Source organism: Carcharhinus amblyrhynchos, chromosome 8 (assembly GCF_965287045.1).
Source record: "Carcharhinus amblyrhynchos chromosome 8, sCarAmb.v2.hapA, whole genome shotgun sequence".
Classification (NCBI taxonomy): domain Eukaryota; kingdom Metazoa; phylum Chordata; class Chondrichthyes; order Carcharhiniformes; family Carcharhinidae; genus Carcharhinus; species Carcharhinus amblyrhynchos.
In genome coordinates, this window is record NC_137331.1 from 6660741 (window position 1) to 6677841 (window position 17101).

Consider the following 17101-nt stretch of genomic DNA (forward strand, 5'->3'; position numbering starts at 1 on the left):
AGTTAATATCCAGCTTCCTGTCTTGGGTCGGAAATTCTATGTTGCATCTGCCAACAATTTCCAGACAGTTTACCTCTTGTGGGTTATTGGGACCAAATAGAAAAAAAAACAGAAACTTTGATTCCAGGAAAGGGAATAATATCCAGCAAAAACATTTCTGCCCGGCAGACTGAAAGAATTGCAGTGAATGATACAGATGCAAAGTAAAATGATGGAATGAAAGTTTTTGACACCAAAAATAACTTGCTGGGTGAAAAACTTCAAGTTGTACTAAAAAGAGAAAATGCTGGAAAATCTCAGCAGGTCTGGCAGCATCTGAAAGGAGAGAAAAGAGCTGGCGTTTCGAATCCAGATGACCTTTATCAAAGCTAAAAGGCATGAACAATTTGTACTGTTGTTCAAACATGCTCGAGAGTAATTTCTCACAAAGTTCTACTGCATTCTTTGATTGTAAACAACTAAATGAATTGGAGTTAGTTCTTTTGGACATTTCAGTTTGGAGAAACAAATTGCACTTTGAAATATTGTCCAGTACATTTCCAAATGAAATAACTTGTAGACTAAATTACAAAATAAAAACACCGTGCAAGTTTAAATGAGATAATACTCACAAGTCTCTTTCTTCGTAGGCAGTCCCTGAGTGTTGAAGATGACTTGCGATTTTATAGTCTGATGGCTAATAAGTCCAACAATACAATGTTCTGCAGACTCTGCTGCAAGTGGGGCGGGTGGTGCTTAGAGGGTCGGGCAGATGAGTCATTCAAAGGTTTGGACACTCTTCGACTTGGACTTCTTGAATTTTGCTTTTGCATGGGCCCACAAAGTCTCTATGTGCCTTCCTGAATGAATCTTCTCCATTTTGGTCCGTCACAACAATTGTGACCCCCTCTGTGGGAACTATCGCAACACAAGCCCCTAATTATGGCATTGGATGTGATATCCTCAAACTGTTATGCCTTGGGATGGCTAGGTGGGGGTGGGGGAGGTGGGGGGGAGATGAATTCGCTTCCTTTCTTTATTCAACCTCTTTTGGCTGGTTAGAACAAGGTTAATTTAAAAAGGATCTCTTCCCTTGTGGATACATTTTGCCAGTCCAAATGTACTTATGTTTTAAAAGGAACTAGCCCTCCTTAAGAAGCCAGTCTAAAGATGAGAAAAAAATCTTTGACTTGTCCATGAGGAGCAAATGGTGAAACATTGTGGCCATTAAGAGGTGCAGATCCTGTAGTGCTGACTTCAGCAGTTGAATGCTTGGTTTAGAGACACTGGAATATACAGGGTAGATGGAAGGCTCTCAGATTTCCTTTAGCTGTGGCTTTGCTGACCTGTCTTGCTTCCAGCAACCAGACAGCAAGACATTTTAATCTACCAGAGCAGGGGCAACTAGGATATTCTTCATCTGGACATTCTTCACCTGGGACCTCCACACTTGTACACTAAAACAGACGAACTAGAACACAAGACTAGTACACAAAGACCAAGGCTGTAGTTGGTTTTTAACCCCATTTCTTGCATATTCCTGGAAGGGAAAACTACAAACATGTTTGGAACATTAGAAGCCATGATTCTTGCTGAGATGATAATGAACTTCCATTATCTCCACAGGAGGTTACAGTTCAGTCTGTATTGTTTCTTCCTTCAAAATATCCCTGTTTGAAAAAGGGAACATGGGGACCACTATTTCCCAGTAAACCAGGACTTTAGTCTTGGGTTTAAAACCCTGGTTCACGTGACCTTGAAAAATGTATCCAAAGATTGTTGCACGGGCTTTGTTTTTCCTTCTGTTGTTCATCTCCTTGTAGAAGTGAATGTTTACATTGGTTACTCTATTCACTTTGGAGCTGTTATTTGTTCAGACTATCTTCAGTAGATTTCCATTGTTTCTTCAATAAGGTGGAAAGCTCCTAATCCTTTTGTTGTTAGCATTTGACAGGGTGGTGTTTCAATGGTGAGCTTTTCTTCAGTTTGTTATTTCTCTTGTTGCAATAAACCCTCATTCAACTATTCTTCCATAGGATTTAAGCAACTCCAACATGTCAGCCTCCTTCGCCTCTTCAAAACTATCTTCCTTTGTTAAGGTGATGATCGCCCACTGAATTCTGTGGAAATTGTTGTCAAATCGTCAGATTGTTGACACTTTTACTGACACATGCCATTCATGTGGGATGACATAACTTCATCACATGAATTAACGACATTGTTGATAACCTTAACCTTATAGGCACACCAAAATTCCATGACTCCTGGTTTATGCTCACCACCTGATTTTCTGAGGAGTTCTGAGAATATGGAACATAAGTCATAAGCCATGAATATCACAATTACCACCTGATCCATGGCCTTTAGCAATTAAGTCGTGTTCTGTGTTAGGAAATCCACCTTAGTATTTTCTGGTAAGAATCAAAGTTGACAGAATGATCTATGCCATTATTAAGAAATAGTACCTTGAAGCCAATACTTTCTCTGGCACAATATTATTCCAAGCAGGGACGGTGTGCAACTGAGAGAACCATTCTTCATGCTTTCCTATTTGAACATCAAATGACACACAAATGTTTTTTGAGATAACTCTTATAAAGCCTTGTCACTGCCTGGTGTGCCATTAAGGAATTAAAAATTTAAATTTCCTGCAGCTTCCTCACCAAGCAGAGTTAAGTAATCTTTGGTGGGTTTAAATCCTGGCATTCTTTGAAAACGTATGTTCTTTGTGGCATATGCTTCCAATAAAGCCCAAGTTCATTGACATAAAAAACTTGTTTCAATGATTAGCCAATTTCTTCAATAGTTTTCTTCAAATAGGCAGAGAAATAATCAGCTGCTTTAGCAAATAACAATGTTTCTCAAAATGTTCATACCAACCATAAACTGTGAACTCTCACACTTCTTCAAATTATCATACGAGCTTTTAGCCTTTGTTTGAATGGACGTCATATCAGCATTGTACTGGTTCTGGTCTTCAATCCAGGCAGCCATGGGTCTATCCATATTTTTCATGATGCTGTGGTAAGTTTGACTAATTGAAGTATTACAACATGAAAGTTTGCTGATTGCATCAGCATTACCGCAAATTGTTCTTGCCGTCATGGGGGAATGCGGAGCTATTGCATGTGCTCCAACGCTTGCACCACTTGATAGCAGCTGCGCCAATGTTCATCCACACATTAGCTGTGAGAGACCAAGACAATGATGTCTGCATGGCAACAAGGCAATCTCACCATTAGATAACAAACACAGATGATGTCGGCCACTTCTCCCTTCATCCAGGAAAGGCGACGTGGAGATCGATGCCCACACAACAATCAACAAAGCAGCATTGGGTTTCCAATACTCCACACAATCTAGGCATCCAATACCATCAACAGGGCCATGAAGCTATGACTCTACATGGCCATAGTAGCATGCACTGCAATCTATGCCATTAAGACATGGGAGAGAGTACACAAGTTGGATATCTGTCACCAGCACAGCCCATTTAAGATCCTGAGCATCACATGGAGAGATGACGTCACCAACAAAGAAGTGCTATAGAGGACTGGTTCGAGGTGTCTGTGGGACATCCTGGCAGAGACTGTGGAAGTTGGCAGGACAAGTATTTCATCTATTGGATATACAGAGAGGCAGCTGAATTGAGACCACCAGGAAGACAATAGAACCAGCCAAAGACGACTTGGCAGAGTATATTTAAGGAGAATCTCCAAGAGCAGAACACCCTCTGGACTAAAGAAATTCGGATGTACTGGAGCCAGTAGTAGACTCTTGTTGCCCATAGTTCCACTTGGGACAAAATCCAAGTCCTTGATTTTACAAAAATCTATGAAGAATTATGCTCTTGCTATTGGCTTTAATCCCATCCCTGGCCACTGTCTATCCTTTCAATAACCTTCTCTAATCCCATAACCTCAAACTTGTCCTTTGCGCATTTTTCCTTTCTTTCAGCACATGATTGTTCAGCAACAAGTCTTTCATAGATAGAAACATAGAACAGTACAGCACAGTACAGGCCCTTCAGTCCTTAATGTTGTACCGAGCTATGTCCAAACCCAAGACCAAGCTATTCCACTCCCTATCATTCTGGTGTGCTCCATGTGCCTATCCAATAACCACTTGAAAATTCCTAAAGTGTCTGACTCCACTATCACAGCAGGCAATGTATTCCACACCCCAACCACTCTGAGTGAGGAATCTACCTCGGACATCCCTCCTATATCTCCTATCATGAACCTTATAGTTATGTCTTACTCTCTAGAATTTACCCAAGGTCCTTCCAGTTCCTTCTTATTGAAGCTTCTCATTGAAACCCATCAAAGAACTAAGTTCTTAAATCATCTTATTTAGCACAATGCCCATCTTTTTCCTGTATGTATGTATATGGGATGCTTTGTAACAGTAATGAAACTGTGCAAGTGTAAATTGCTGACATCCATTTAGTCTTTCTTATTGCTTAATGCAAATGTAAGGAAGGCTTTAATAATTTATGCACATTGCCCCATGAATTCCTTTATTCATCTACCCCATACCATTTCCCCATTCAATTTTTCTCCCATTCCTGTATCCCAAGTATACTATTTCATACTTCCTTATGTCAAACTGCCTACATCAGCATCATGTTTGATTTCCTTACTTACATCCGTTTAAATTTCTCTAATGTTCTTAATCCAGTGGTAACTTGATTTTTACAATTTGAATAAAATGCTCTTTTACCCTTTGTTTTAGGTCGATTCTGTAGGTGAGTCCTCCTCTGCACATTAGAGTTCTAACTTCATCACAGTGTTAATGTAAGCCTATTTGTGACACTAATAAATAAACTTAATGTTGGCTCAGTTATGTAAATTTGCTGAATCATTAGGGATTGCAACAATCATCCACTTTATTTTGGCTTTCTGGTTTTATCATAAACTCTCACATGCTGTTCCTCAACTTTGGAAGACAGCACAACACAATGCTGCATTTCCTGGATAATAAGTTAGGTTGTAGTGTAAAAGAATAAGTAAATGACAAAACATATTTTACAAGTTATTAAACCTTCAATCTTTTTTTCAAGAAAATAAACAGCTATTCAACACAATCCCTGAGCTAAACTATACAGACAGGGTTTTTTGGTCCATGGAAGCATTTCACTTCACTGCTCAAACAAACGTGACACCATTCAATTCAAAACAGTGCGGTCGAGGGGGGAAAAAACCCAGATCATCCAGTGAAACAAATTTAAATAACTACATTTTTATTTAAAAAATAAAACTACCAAACACATGATCGCAGAAATCCACAAAATGTTCGTATTTGAATTAACCCATCCTTTGGGCACTTGGCTGAGATAAAATTAAAATCAGTGGCATCAAAACAAACCAACACAGGCATGTGATTTTTAAACATCTTATGTATCATGATGGAAGAAGCCATGCTAAATCTTAGACTTTCACTTTTGTCACAGCATTTCTTTTTCAATAAATGTGCAAGTTTTGGTGCCTAAGATCTGGTACCAGCCCAGACTAATGTATCCTTTTGTTCTAAATAAATATGGGACAAATTTTGAAACCTGAAGATTTAGCAGTTCAACTTCAAAGGCAAATTGGAGGAGGACAGAGCTTTCTAAAGCTGACAAGGTCTTTGAAACTATACTTTCTAAATTAGATACTTTTCAGGTGAGAGTATACAAATACAGCAAAATAGTAACATGGTTTTAATCCTTGGTGACACAAAAGGTATTACAGGATAATCTGTCTGTAAACTTGCATTAACAGATTAGATATTTGTTACATCAATGTCCGCTATTTTTAAATTAGTTTTGATTTCATTATCAATCAGAACCCAACACTACACAAGTAACATTCAAAAATGTTGCACCAAATATCAAATATTTTAAAAACTAGTTTAGAAATAATACTTGGTGATTTTTGTAGGAGCATTACATCAGAATTGTAAACAAGAAAGTACACACATTTTCAAAATAAAATTCACAACCTGGATGCCCTACTTCTATAGGCAGAAATATGAAAACCATTGTTAATTTTTTAAAAGCTGAGATTTTGATTAATTACATTTACTGCATGAGTTTTAATACCCATCACATAAACAACTGTATAGTAATATACTAAATAAATGCACTAGTTTCTTAAAATTATATACTGAAACTGCTAGTTTATTTACATTTCCAAAATCTGTCTGTACAAGGAAATGATTACAAAGTTAGGTATTTTTCTGAGCAGAAACCTGTAAAAGGTTGCAGCTTTTTGTCTTTCCTAGGTTTACCTGGTAAATGTCTTTACTGCTGCGACAACAAATAGAAACGCAATGATTTGCAGTATTTTAAACGCACCACTGTGTACATCTAGACCTAAACTGGCAGAGCTGTGTAAAAACATTATAATGTAGAAATTAAGCAATATTATTAGCTATATTAAAATATAGCAAGTCAATAAGTACTGCATCTACAAAAATGAAAAATACTTAATCTATTACATCTCCTATGATTTCTCATGTGTCGTCTAGACTAGAGCCCATTGCCAAATAACCCACATTCTGATAATTAATGAGCTATGTAGAAACTTAAGTCACTGCCATTGTAAGTTACTAATTCCACAGCCTACTCACTTTTAGCACACATCTGTTAAGGTGGCACAGTGCAAGCTAGAACTTGGTAGTCCCAGATATCTGGGAATTACAGGCTAGCCTGGTAGCCAAGTTGAAGGCTAAAGGAAGTTCAGTGACTTGATAGGGAACCTTGCAATGTGGTTTGCTTATTTCTATTGTGTAAAGTCAGGTTAACTTGGATTTGTGGCTTTTATAGTTTCAAAAGCACTCTGGTATGTTAAGTGAGGAACTATTGCTGTGGCTGTAGCAGAGAAGGATTCTTTTGCTGTAATGTGATCAGGCAATATTTTCACTGTACTATGATGAGGATCATTTCTGAGGAATATAACTGAAGAGAAAATTGTGCAAAATGATTTGTAATAGCAAATGCTGAAAATAAACTATTCCAAATAAGAAAAAACACAAATCTAATGAAGAAAAGGCACTTGAGCAATGAGGAAGAAGACATTTTACAATCAGGAAAGGAAAAACTGACTTACTTTCATAACAGATACTATAATAACTAAAGACAAACATTTTGTTACAAATACCCAACAGTGCAGTATATAAAACGAGTAAATGCAATACAAACAATCTTTTTCTATTAAAATGCCTTGTACCAGAAGCACTTTGGTGCAACTAAAATAACCAGTGCCATCATTAGTTAACAGAATATCACAAATGAAATTTGTAATTATATATAACTAGCAACTAATGACAAAATAACCAGCTGCAACCGGTGAACATTCTAAAAATAACTTCCAATTAAATCATGGAGGGGATGGGCCATTAGGCCCATATAAGTGTCCCGTATAACACTAGTGGCAATGTCAACCTACAGCGCAGAAGTTCAACAAGCCCCATTGTAAGACTGGGATGCACGGCTCTCCAGGGAATCAAAAAATGAAATACAACTTGGGCCCACCTGGATCCCACTCCATCTTACCATTTTTTCAAGTTCTGCCCTGCTTCCTTCCTCACCCACTCTCTACATCAAGTTTGTAAAATGGGGGTGTCCTGGACTATCCTAGGAATTCCACTCATCATATGCCCCATAAGGCTCAGCTGTAATCTAAACCAAGATGCTGATTTGCATTGGCAGGGCAGACTTCAGGATTTTCAGGCTCTTACATTTTCTGCATGCATGGTAAATTTTGGTTACATCCGTTATATACGAGGTTTTACTGTGAACAACTATTGTTCTCCCCCAATTCCCAACTTCAAATTCTGAACAAGCACAAAAGAGGATACGGAATGGTAATATAACGCAGGATTCTACTAGAAAAGCAGATGTGACAGAAAGATGTGCTTACATAGAGTAATTGGAGCAATGGCAGGAAGCTGATTTTAAGCAGTTTCACTAAAACAAGAAATGTCAGTTTGAAGAATCAGGTAGTTGTGAATTTAAGTTGGCTAAACATATGGAATAAGTAGAATGAGGTTCATATTCCATTTGTACAAATAGAATAAACATTAGTGATGGGGGTTTTGGTTACTTGCCCTGGAAACTGCAATTCGGCAAAAAGGAGCAGTGGTGGGCTTTTTTGCTTCACATTGTCTTTTACTTTTGAAAATGCATGATATGCTGGGCTGCTTAGCTGGTTCACCATATAATTCAGTCTGAAATTGATGGAGAGTTTAGAGACCGCCCACTGGCAGGACTGCTGGTAAAAGTAAACATGTCTTTTTCTTTGTCTTTCCCATCATGTTTGTGTTTATGCTTGTGCTTGTGTTTATGTTTCTTCTTCTTTTTCTTGTGTTCATGATGATGGTGATGGTGATGTTCCCCATGTCTCGATGAGCTGGATTCTTTGCCAAGTGAAGGAAGTGGAGCAGCTGGCATAGAAATCAAGGCATTTTCTATGGCTGGTGTCTCTTTTCCTATGAAAATGGCATACAATTTTTAAACCAATACTGCTTTCTATTTATGTGCAATATACATATATAAATAGTTTTGTGAGAGTTTGTGCATATGTATCATACTCACATTCAATGTAATATACAACACATATATATACAAACCTGCAGACATACAATGTTTAGTTGAGGTATACTTTATGCAGTAGATGAAAACCACCACATTTAAATGGAAACTGCATAGAACCAAACTTCAAACAGATAATGTTTAAATCCCCTGCTTTTTTATATTTTGGAAATTAAGAATGAACAATCAGAGAAGATTTCAACTTATGTTTCCACATAACTTCCTGTGACTGGTTTAACAGCAATTTTAGGAGCCCATTGAAAATTTCAGCTGGTCTACAATGCTTTGTGTTGGGCGGAGATTGGGAGAGAGTGAATTCATTCAAAATGACAACGGGTAATTCAGTTGAGGTATAATTATTGGAAAGGAACTTCATTGTTCATATTGGTGACTAGTGGGGTGCCCCAGGGGTCGGTGCTGGGGCCTCAGCTATTTACCATTTATATAGATGATCTGGAGGAGGGAACCGAGTGTAGGGTGTCGAAATTTGCTGATGACACCAAGATTGGGGGAAAGGCAAATTGTGCGGAGGGTGTGGAGAGTCTGCAGAAGGATCTAGATAGGCTGGGCGAATGGGCCAGGAAATGGCAAATGGAATTTAATGTTGGCAAGTGTGAGGTGGTCCACTTTGGTCGGAAGAATGGTAGGAAGGACTATTACTTACGGGGCGAAAAACTGCAGCAGGCGACGGTGCAGAGGGACCTCGGGGTCCTTGTGCATGAGTCGCAAAAACCCATCTTGCAGGTGCAGCAGGTGGTCAGGAAGGCGAATGGGATGCTGGCCTTCATAGCGAGGGGGATTGAATATAAAAGTAGGGAGGTCTTGCTGCAGCTGTATAGGGCATTGGTGAGGCCGCAGCTGGAGTACTGTGTGCAGTTTTGGGCGCCGCACCTGCGCAAGGATATTTTGGCCTTGGAGGGAGTGCAGAGGAGGTTTACTAGGCTGATACCGGAGTTGAGGGGGTTGAGCTATGAGGAGAGGCTGAATAAACTAGGCTTGTACTCGTTAGAGTTTAGAAGAATGAGGGGAGATCTCATTGAGACGTATAAGATGATGAATGGGATGGATAGGATAGAGGTGGAAAGACTCTTCCCGCTCAAAAAAGACAGTAGGACTAGGGGGCACAGCCTCAAGATAAAGGGGGGGCGGTTCAGAACGGAGTTGAGGAGGAACTTCTTCACTCAAAGGGTGGTGAATCTCTGGAATTCTCTGCCCGTTGAAGTGGTGGAGGCTGCCTCGCTAAATATTTTTAAGAAGCGGGTTGATGGGTTTTTGATAAGAGAGGGGATTAAGGGTTATGGGGAGAGGGCGGGAAAGTGGAACTGAGCCACGACAGATCAGCCATGATCTTATTGAATGGCGGGGCAGGCTCGAAGGGCCAGATGGCCTACTCCTGCTCCTATTTCTTATGTTCTTATGTTCTTATATCATAAATATATTCCAAATATAAGTTGCTCAAGATCTTGGTCTAAAGACAACTGATTTTAAAATATGTGTTATGTTTTACCAATTATATGCTGACCTCAAAATACAATTTTAATGTGCAGAAGATTGTGCAATCCATTCAATCTGTATTTAATTAGATGTAGCTTTTTAAAATTGCTGCCTTTTCCCTATCTTTGTCCTCTCCTGGCAGTTTTGACTCATTGCTGGGATTCAGTTCCACAAGCACCAGTCTTGTATCTTACTGGAGTGACCAGTAGATACTCACTTCATTGTGACTGAACTACTCATTCAGTAGAGACAATAAAAACGCAGTCACACAAACCTACATCAACTTATTGCAACCCTGAACATACTTGGTTCCCTTTTCCCACATATAATACATCAATTTCTTCAGCTCTCTCTTACCTGGAGTGGATGGTCGTTCAAGTATATTCAGCTGGTGATAAATAAAAGCTTGACTATCGTGAACAGAATCCATGTCAATCTCTTCATCTTCTTGAGAATTAGAAAACTAAAATAAAAATTCAGCACAAAGATTTTTGCATGAGGCACAAATGTCACTCTGTATTTTTATTAAGTTAGAACAAATGGCTAATACTTAATCATTTTATATTTGTTGTAGGAATCTGTTCATTTTACACAAACAAAGCAATTAGGGTGATAAATTAACTTCTGCCCCAATCTTGTCTTCTCAGACTTATTCTTTCCTGTAGGTCAATTGACCTAACATTAGTAACAGGGAAAAAATTATAATCTACTACTAGGGGCAAGGCATTAGAAAAATAATACAACTAACATCAATATGGCTTTTATGCAAGGGAAATTATCCTTCACTAACCTACTGCAGCTTTTTGAGGGTGTAACTAGCAGAGATAAACAAGGGGAAACCAATGGCTGTAGTATATTAGGGCTTTCAAAAGGCATTTGGTCAGTGTCACATAAGAGATTATTGCAAAAGATTATGCATTTAGATTTGGAGGTAATATGTTAGAACTTGAGCTGAGGATTTGTTAACGGATGAAAAACTGCACTGGAATAAATGCAATGTTTTCAGGTTGGGAGGCTGAAACAAGTAGGATCAGCACCTGGTCCTCAGCTATTTACATTTCATATCAATTACTTAAATGAGAGGACCAAGGTAGTGTATCCAAGTTCACTGATGGTACAAAGCTAGGCGTCAAAAATGCTGCAGAGAGGATATAAAGTGACATTTTTAACTGACTATTCATTCCATATGCCGAAATCTTAAAATACCCGCACAAATTACATTTCTCCTGACACCCAACCTAAACAGCAAATATCTGCTCCCCTCCCACACTCCTCCTACACTTTGCACTTACTTCAACTTAGTATACTCTATTCACTGCTCACAATGTATTCTCCTCCACATTGGGGGAGGCCAAATGCTGATTAAGCTATTCAGTAAAGCAATCACCATTCAAGTATGATCCATTGCTTCCATCCAGCCATTTTAATTCTTCATTCCAGTCTGACACCTATCCTTCAACTCCAATACTATTCCAATAAAGCACAAGGCAAGTTCTAGGTCTCGTATTTTTATTAGGCCCTTTACATTCTCTGTGCAACTTAGAATTAACCACTATTTCTATTTTCTCTTGGATAAGAAATGGTGGTGATACTGAATGGCTGCTTTACAGCCTCCATCGATAAACAGCCGGTAAGGTGCTTTCCACATTCTCTGTCTACTTGCCTTTCATCCACCACCCCTCCCTGATCCATAGGAAGTTCCTTAGTTATATTTTTCCTGCTTCCTGACCCATTGCTATTCTGTTCTAATGTGCCTTGAACCTTTTGAAATTTTATTAATTGTTTTTGCCGTCCACCTAGCACAGACCTCTTTCTTGTTCTTGTCCTTTTCTATACTTGTTTAAAAGCTGTTCATCTCTAACTTCTTCCAGTTTTAATGGAAATTCAAGTGATTTGAAAGGTTGGCTCTGTCATTCTCCGCACAGCCTTACCTGCCAGGTCGTTTCCAGCAATTTCTGTTTTTATTGCAATTAAATGAAGTGTTGCTCTATTTTCCAGAAACTGCATTTGCAATCAATTTAAAAGAACCTCCTTACTTTGATTTTAAGTTTAACCTTGTTATCTTCATCCTTCTCCAGAACCTGTCCGGGTTCCAGCGGGGAACCAAGTGGGGTCTCAGCTTTTCTCTTTATGCCCTGCTGAACTCCAGACCCAGAGGACACTGAGTCCTTGGCAAGATGCTCCTCTTCCTGGGAAAGAAAAAATAAACTTGTATTTACATAGTACCTTTCATGGCCTCAAAATATTCTCAACTGCCAATAAGGTACTTCCAAAGTTATTCATTTCTACAATGAAGGCAAACAGACCGGTCACTCTGCACATCACAAGGTCCCACAAAGTAAAATGTAATAAATGACCAGCTAATTTGCCTTTAAATTATGAGGTTGATGGGTAAACATGGTCAAGGGATCTTTTACATTCACTTGAGTGGGCAGGAGGGGCAGACAGCTATCTGAATGATGGTACATCAGATAACCCACTGGAGTTATCAGCCGAGGTATGTGCTCAAGTCTCTGGAAGAAAAAGGTGGAGAGCTGCTATGAAACAAAAGACTGATATCAAAGAGAAAACAAAACTGAAGAATTTCCTTACCATTTTATAACGCAGTTGCTATATGATAACAAAAGGAAGAACACAAGTAGCATCTTTCACATCTCTATGTCCCAAAGCATACTGTGACCAATCAAGTTTTTTTTGCTTTGCCCCTCGCATTGAAATTTAGTTGAACGGCAATTTTGGAAAGTGAGAACTAGTCACATTGGGTACAACAAGATATTTGGGCCCAGATAATTTCTTAACCAATAAGATATTAAGGAAAAAGATGGCATTTAAAAATAATATTGTTCCAAGTTTAGAGCTTCTGTGTACATTTCTCACAGGAAAACCAGCTTAATCACATTAATGCCATTATTCTCACCCACTTAAAAAATTCAAGGTAGAACAATTGAACTGTTTTTAACAGACCTCTATTATCCGGAAAATGATCACCCTTCAAACTTGTATGTTTTAATTTTTTTTTAACTTTTATGTGTTTTTAAACATTTTACTTAGCCCAGTATTGAATGAAAACTACTTGAATTTAAGGATCAGGGTGACTGAATCATGGTTGGCCAGCATCTTTAGGGATATCCATAATTCTCAAAATTCTAAATGAAACATATCAAAATAAGTTTTCTTTTCCAGGAGTGGAGGAAGAGAAGGTGAATGAAATAATTGAAAATGCTGCTCTTCGCTGTGTCGGCTGCTACCTAATAATGGAATAGAGATATTAATGTAGGAAGCTCACAGTAATGAAATACTTAATATTTGATCATTTAAAAATATATATTCATCAACAACTTGAATATAGGACTTCTAATGTAGCAAAATGTACGAAGATACTTTACAGAAGTGTTTTCAAACAAAATTTGACATCAAGCCAGGTAAGGTAGCAGGAGAAAAACTTGGTCAAAAAGGGACGATTTCACATCCCTATTAAAAGGAAAGAGATTAAGGGAAATTCAGAATTTAAGAGCCTAGACAAGTGGAGGTAGGGCTGCAGATCATGGACTGAACAAACTGGGCATGAGCAAAAGGTCAGAATTTGGATGAATGCAATGATTTGAGGGTTGTAGGATTGGGGGAGATTACAGAGAGAGAGGGAGGGGTTTGAACGTAAGGCTCAGAATTACAAATGTAAGATAATGTTGGAACATGGGACAATGTAGTTTGGGGAGTACAGGGCGCAAAGTGAATACAATTTATATAAACTGAATTATGGGAGATGGTGGCCTCATGTCAGATTAGTCACCCAGAGACCTAGGTGAATGCTCAGGTGGCACTCGTTCAAATCCCATCATGGAAGTTGGTGGAATTTAAATTCAATCACTAAATCTAGAATATAAAGCCATGACCATGACAACTATAATCAAATGCTGTTCGCTAATGTCCTTCAGGAAAAAAATCTGCTGTCTTCACCTGGTCTGCCCTACAGGTGACTCATAATATAATTACCTTTGAACTGAATGAGTCAATCAGGAATGGGCAACAAATGCTGGCCTTGTCAGGGACTGTCTGCTTAAACCTGGTGTTGTCAGATTTTTTAACCTTGTCAGGGACTACCATGGGCCCATGGAATTAAAAATATATGTCAAAATTGCTAGAAAATATCATTATTTGCTTACATTAATCTGAAAGCCAGACATTAATCCATGCACACTTGCATTGCCTGCAGTCTCTTGTCCACATACTCCCGTCTCAGGAATAATAATAGGATTTAGCACTGTCTTCTTTTCCTTTAAGTTGAGGACAAGACCTAGCTCTGGTAGAGGAAGGCAAGAAGGTCTGCTGAGGCCAAACAAAGTATAGTAGACATCCACAGCATCACAGCGAAGTCGCCAGTCATGGGAAGTTCCTTAAATTGAATTTCAAAATGTTAATGCTTTTCATCAGTTACAACACTAATTTTCAAAACAGATATAATTTATTTCAATTGAAACACACAAGACATAAATTGCAAGTAATGAGAGCATGATGGGTGCTAGCAATAAAGTTGGAGCTTATTGTGTGAAGAAAATAGATCCCACCTGCTGCTGTCCTCACCTAGGCTGTTGTTACAAAATAGATATAAATAGAGTCTTAAATCAGAGGTGGTCTTGATGCTCGTTTCCTATATTTTGAGCCCAGATATATAGATCTTACCATGTTGCCCAAATGAAATTGCACATATCTTTAACATTTATATTTTAATCCTCTATTTATTTTTTCCTTGACAATTGCCTAATGTATTTTTTCAATAAATCCTATCACTGCTCATGTATTAATCACCTTATATAAATGTCAAGAACGCACAGCAAACTTGCAGCTAATACTCACAATAGATAATGATAACCCAAAGAAGGATAGAAACATTTATAAAGTTAAAATTATATATATTTCACAATGAACACAGTGCAATATAAGTATTGAAATAATTGAAAATTACAAGAGTTTCAGATATTTACAAATTGCTCAAGATTTACTTTCACAGTCTACATCTCCACAAACCCACTCACGGGTTATATTTTTAAACCTTTTATATTAATACTTTGCAGAAATGAAAGATGGCTGAAAGACCATTGGCTGCAAGATGGGATGTCAGCTGAGGAAGTTGACAACACAGGGTGAAGCAAAGCCATGTAGGTATTTGGAGGGGGAAACCAATGCAGTTTTACAAAATCAGGATTACAGATAGTGAGAGGCTACACAGATACAGGTAGATATAGTTTTGGACAATTTTCTGGAAATGGGAAGGCAGTAAGTACAATATTGGAGAGACAGAGTAAAGACAAATGATATTCCAGTCAGTCAGGGGAGATAGTGGTGGTGCAGTAGCATTGTCACTGGACTAGTCACTTAGAGACCCAGGGTAATGCTCTGGGCACCCGAGTTTGAATCCCATCATGGAAATTTGAATACAATAAAAACAAACACAATTAAAAGTGTAATGATAATCATGAAACAATGTTTTTTGTTATAAAAACCCATCTGGTTCACCTAATATCATTTAGGGAAGAAAATCAGGCATCCTGGTCTGACTTGCATGACTCCAGAACTACAACAATGTGGCTGACTCTTAAATGCCCTCTAAAATGGCCTAGCAAGCCTCTCAGTCCAAGGGCAATCAGGGATGATCAATAAATGCTGGTGAAACCCACATCTCATGAATGAAATGGGGGGGGGGGGGGGGAGAGGAGAGGGGTGGGGAGGGGAGGGGAGGGGAGGGGCTGGGGAGGGGAGGGGCTGGGGGTGGGGAGGGGAGGGGCTGGGGGTGGGGAAATCAGCAAAATTTTGCGAAACCTGAGCACATGGAAGCACAATAAGTGAGGAAGGAGCAAAGTTTATAACTGAGTCCAACAACAAGGGTTTGGTATTTCCAATGGACATTGATTTACGTACGACTTCATATTGTGCCCAGTCAGACAGGCAGTCACACAACTGTGAAATGCAGTTGAGAAACAGGGCAAATTATCATAAGCATTTTTCTGGCAGTCTACCCCAATGCTCACAAATGTCACAAAAGGCTGGAATATACAGAAAGAGATTAACACATCGTCAGAGGACTCCAGAGATGATCTTCTCATTTTTAAAGAAAATATTAAGCTGGTTATGTTTTCCATGATTCTATCAATGTTCGTAATGTAAAAAAATGACATAGGAAAATTACCAGTACTATCGACATAGCTTCGGTTTATGATACAATCCATTAAAAGCAGGATGGAAACTAAATTGGAAAGTCCCAAAAAATGTGTATGTGGCATCACAATGTCCATTTGTTGTGTTGATGCAGGAGGTGGAAACAAGTCGAGCTCTCCTGTGTCTAATGTGAGAAAAGGCAGTGGAAACAAATAGCTGGGGAGGTTAATGCCAGGAGTCCACCTCCATACTGCAGCAAAATGCTTTAAAGCCTCACATGAATGATCAAGGCCATGAATGCATCTTCAAATGCCATATCTCAACAACTATACCAACCACACCCCCAGCTTCAGTTACTGCTCAAATCACCACAAACCCATTACTCACCTCAATCAGCACCATATTGAACATGCACCTCATTCGCACCTGCACCTCACAGCTTGCACACATTGCCATCTATCCTATCATGTCAATTACATCACTAAAACAGATTGCACTACCCTCACTGATACACTTCACTTTTTTAAAATTTTTTTTCCCTTCTCTGCAGGAGAACCAAAGACTAACTTCAGAGAGCTCATGGAGGAAATGGTGCAGGCCATTATTCTAAGTGCCACTGCTGAGGCCATGGGCAGCAGCAAAGCTCAGACCACTGAAGGCATGCACATACACAATTCTCCTCAAATCCAAATTCCATTTTATCGCACAATCTCTTCTAATTTACAAGGTGCAGATGGTATAGCTATCTCTTATTTTCCCCTTTTCTTTGTGTATTGTCCTTTCAGATGTCCAAGAAATGCAACCTGATTAGGCAATGGAGGAAAACCAACACAATACATTGTCAATTGACTCGGTCACCAGCTCAGATATCAATACTACTAATACTTATTTTAGTAAGGT

At 38.8% G+C, this 17101-nt stretch overlaps 1 protein-coding gene across 3 annotated transcripts in view; it reads right to left on the reverse strand.

Annotated features, from left to right (window-relative positions):
* Positions 1–5200: 5200 nt before the first annotated feature.
* taf2 (TAF2 RNA polymerase II, TATA box binding protein (TBP)-associated factor) overlaps positions 5201–17101 on the reverse strand; it is a 103057-nt gene continuing 91156 nt past the window's right edge. For 2 of the 3 annotated variants that reach the window (XM_080193589.1, XM_080193591.1), the window contains 4 exons: positions 14212–14441; positions 12085–12237; positions 10406–10511; positions 5201–8451 (listed from right to left, as the gene is read on the reverse strand). In XM_080193589.1, coding sequence (XP_080049715.1) covers positions 8186–8451; positions 10406–10511; positions 12085–12237; positions 14212–14441 — 755 coding nt within the window. In that variant the 3' untranslated portion in view covers positions 5201–8185. The remainder of the gene's footprint in view (positions 8452–10405; positions 10512–12084; positions 12238–14211; positions 14442–17101) is intronic. The other variant, XM_080193590.1, reaches the window with a different exon arrangement.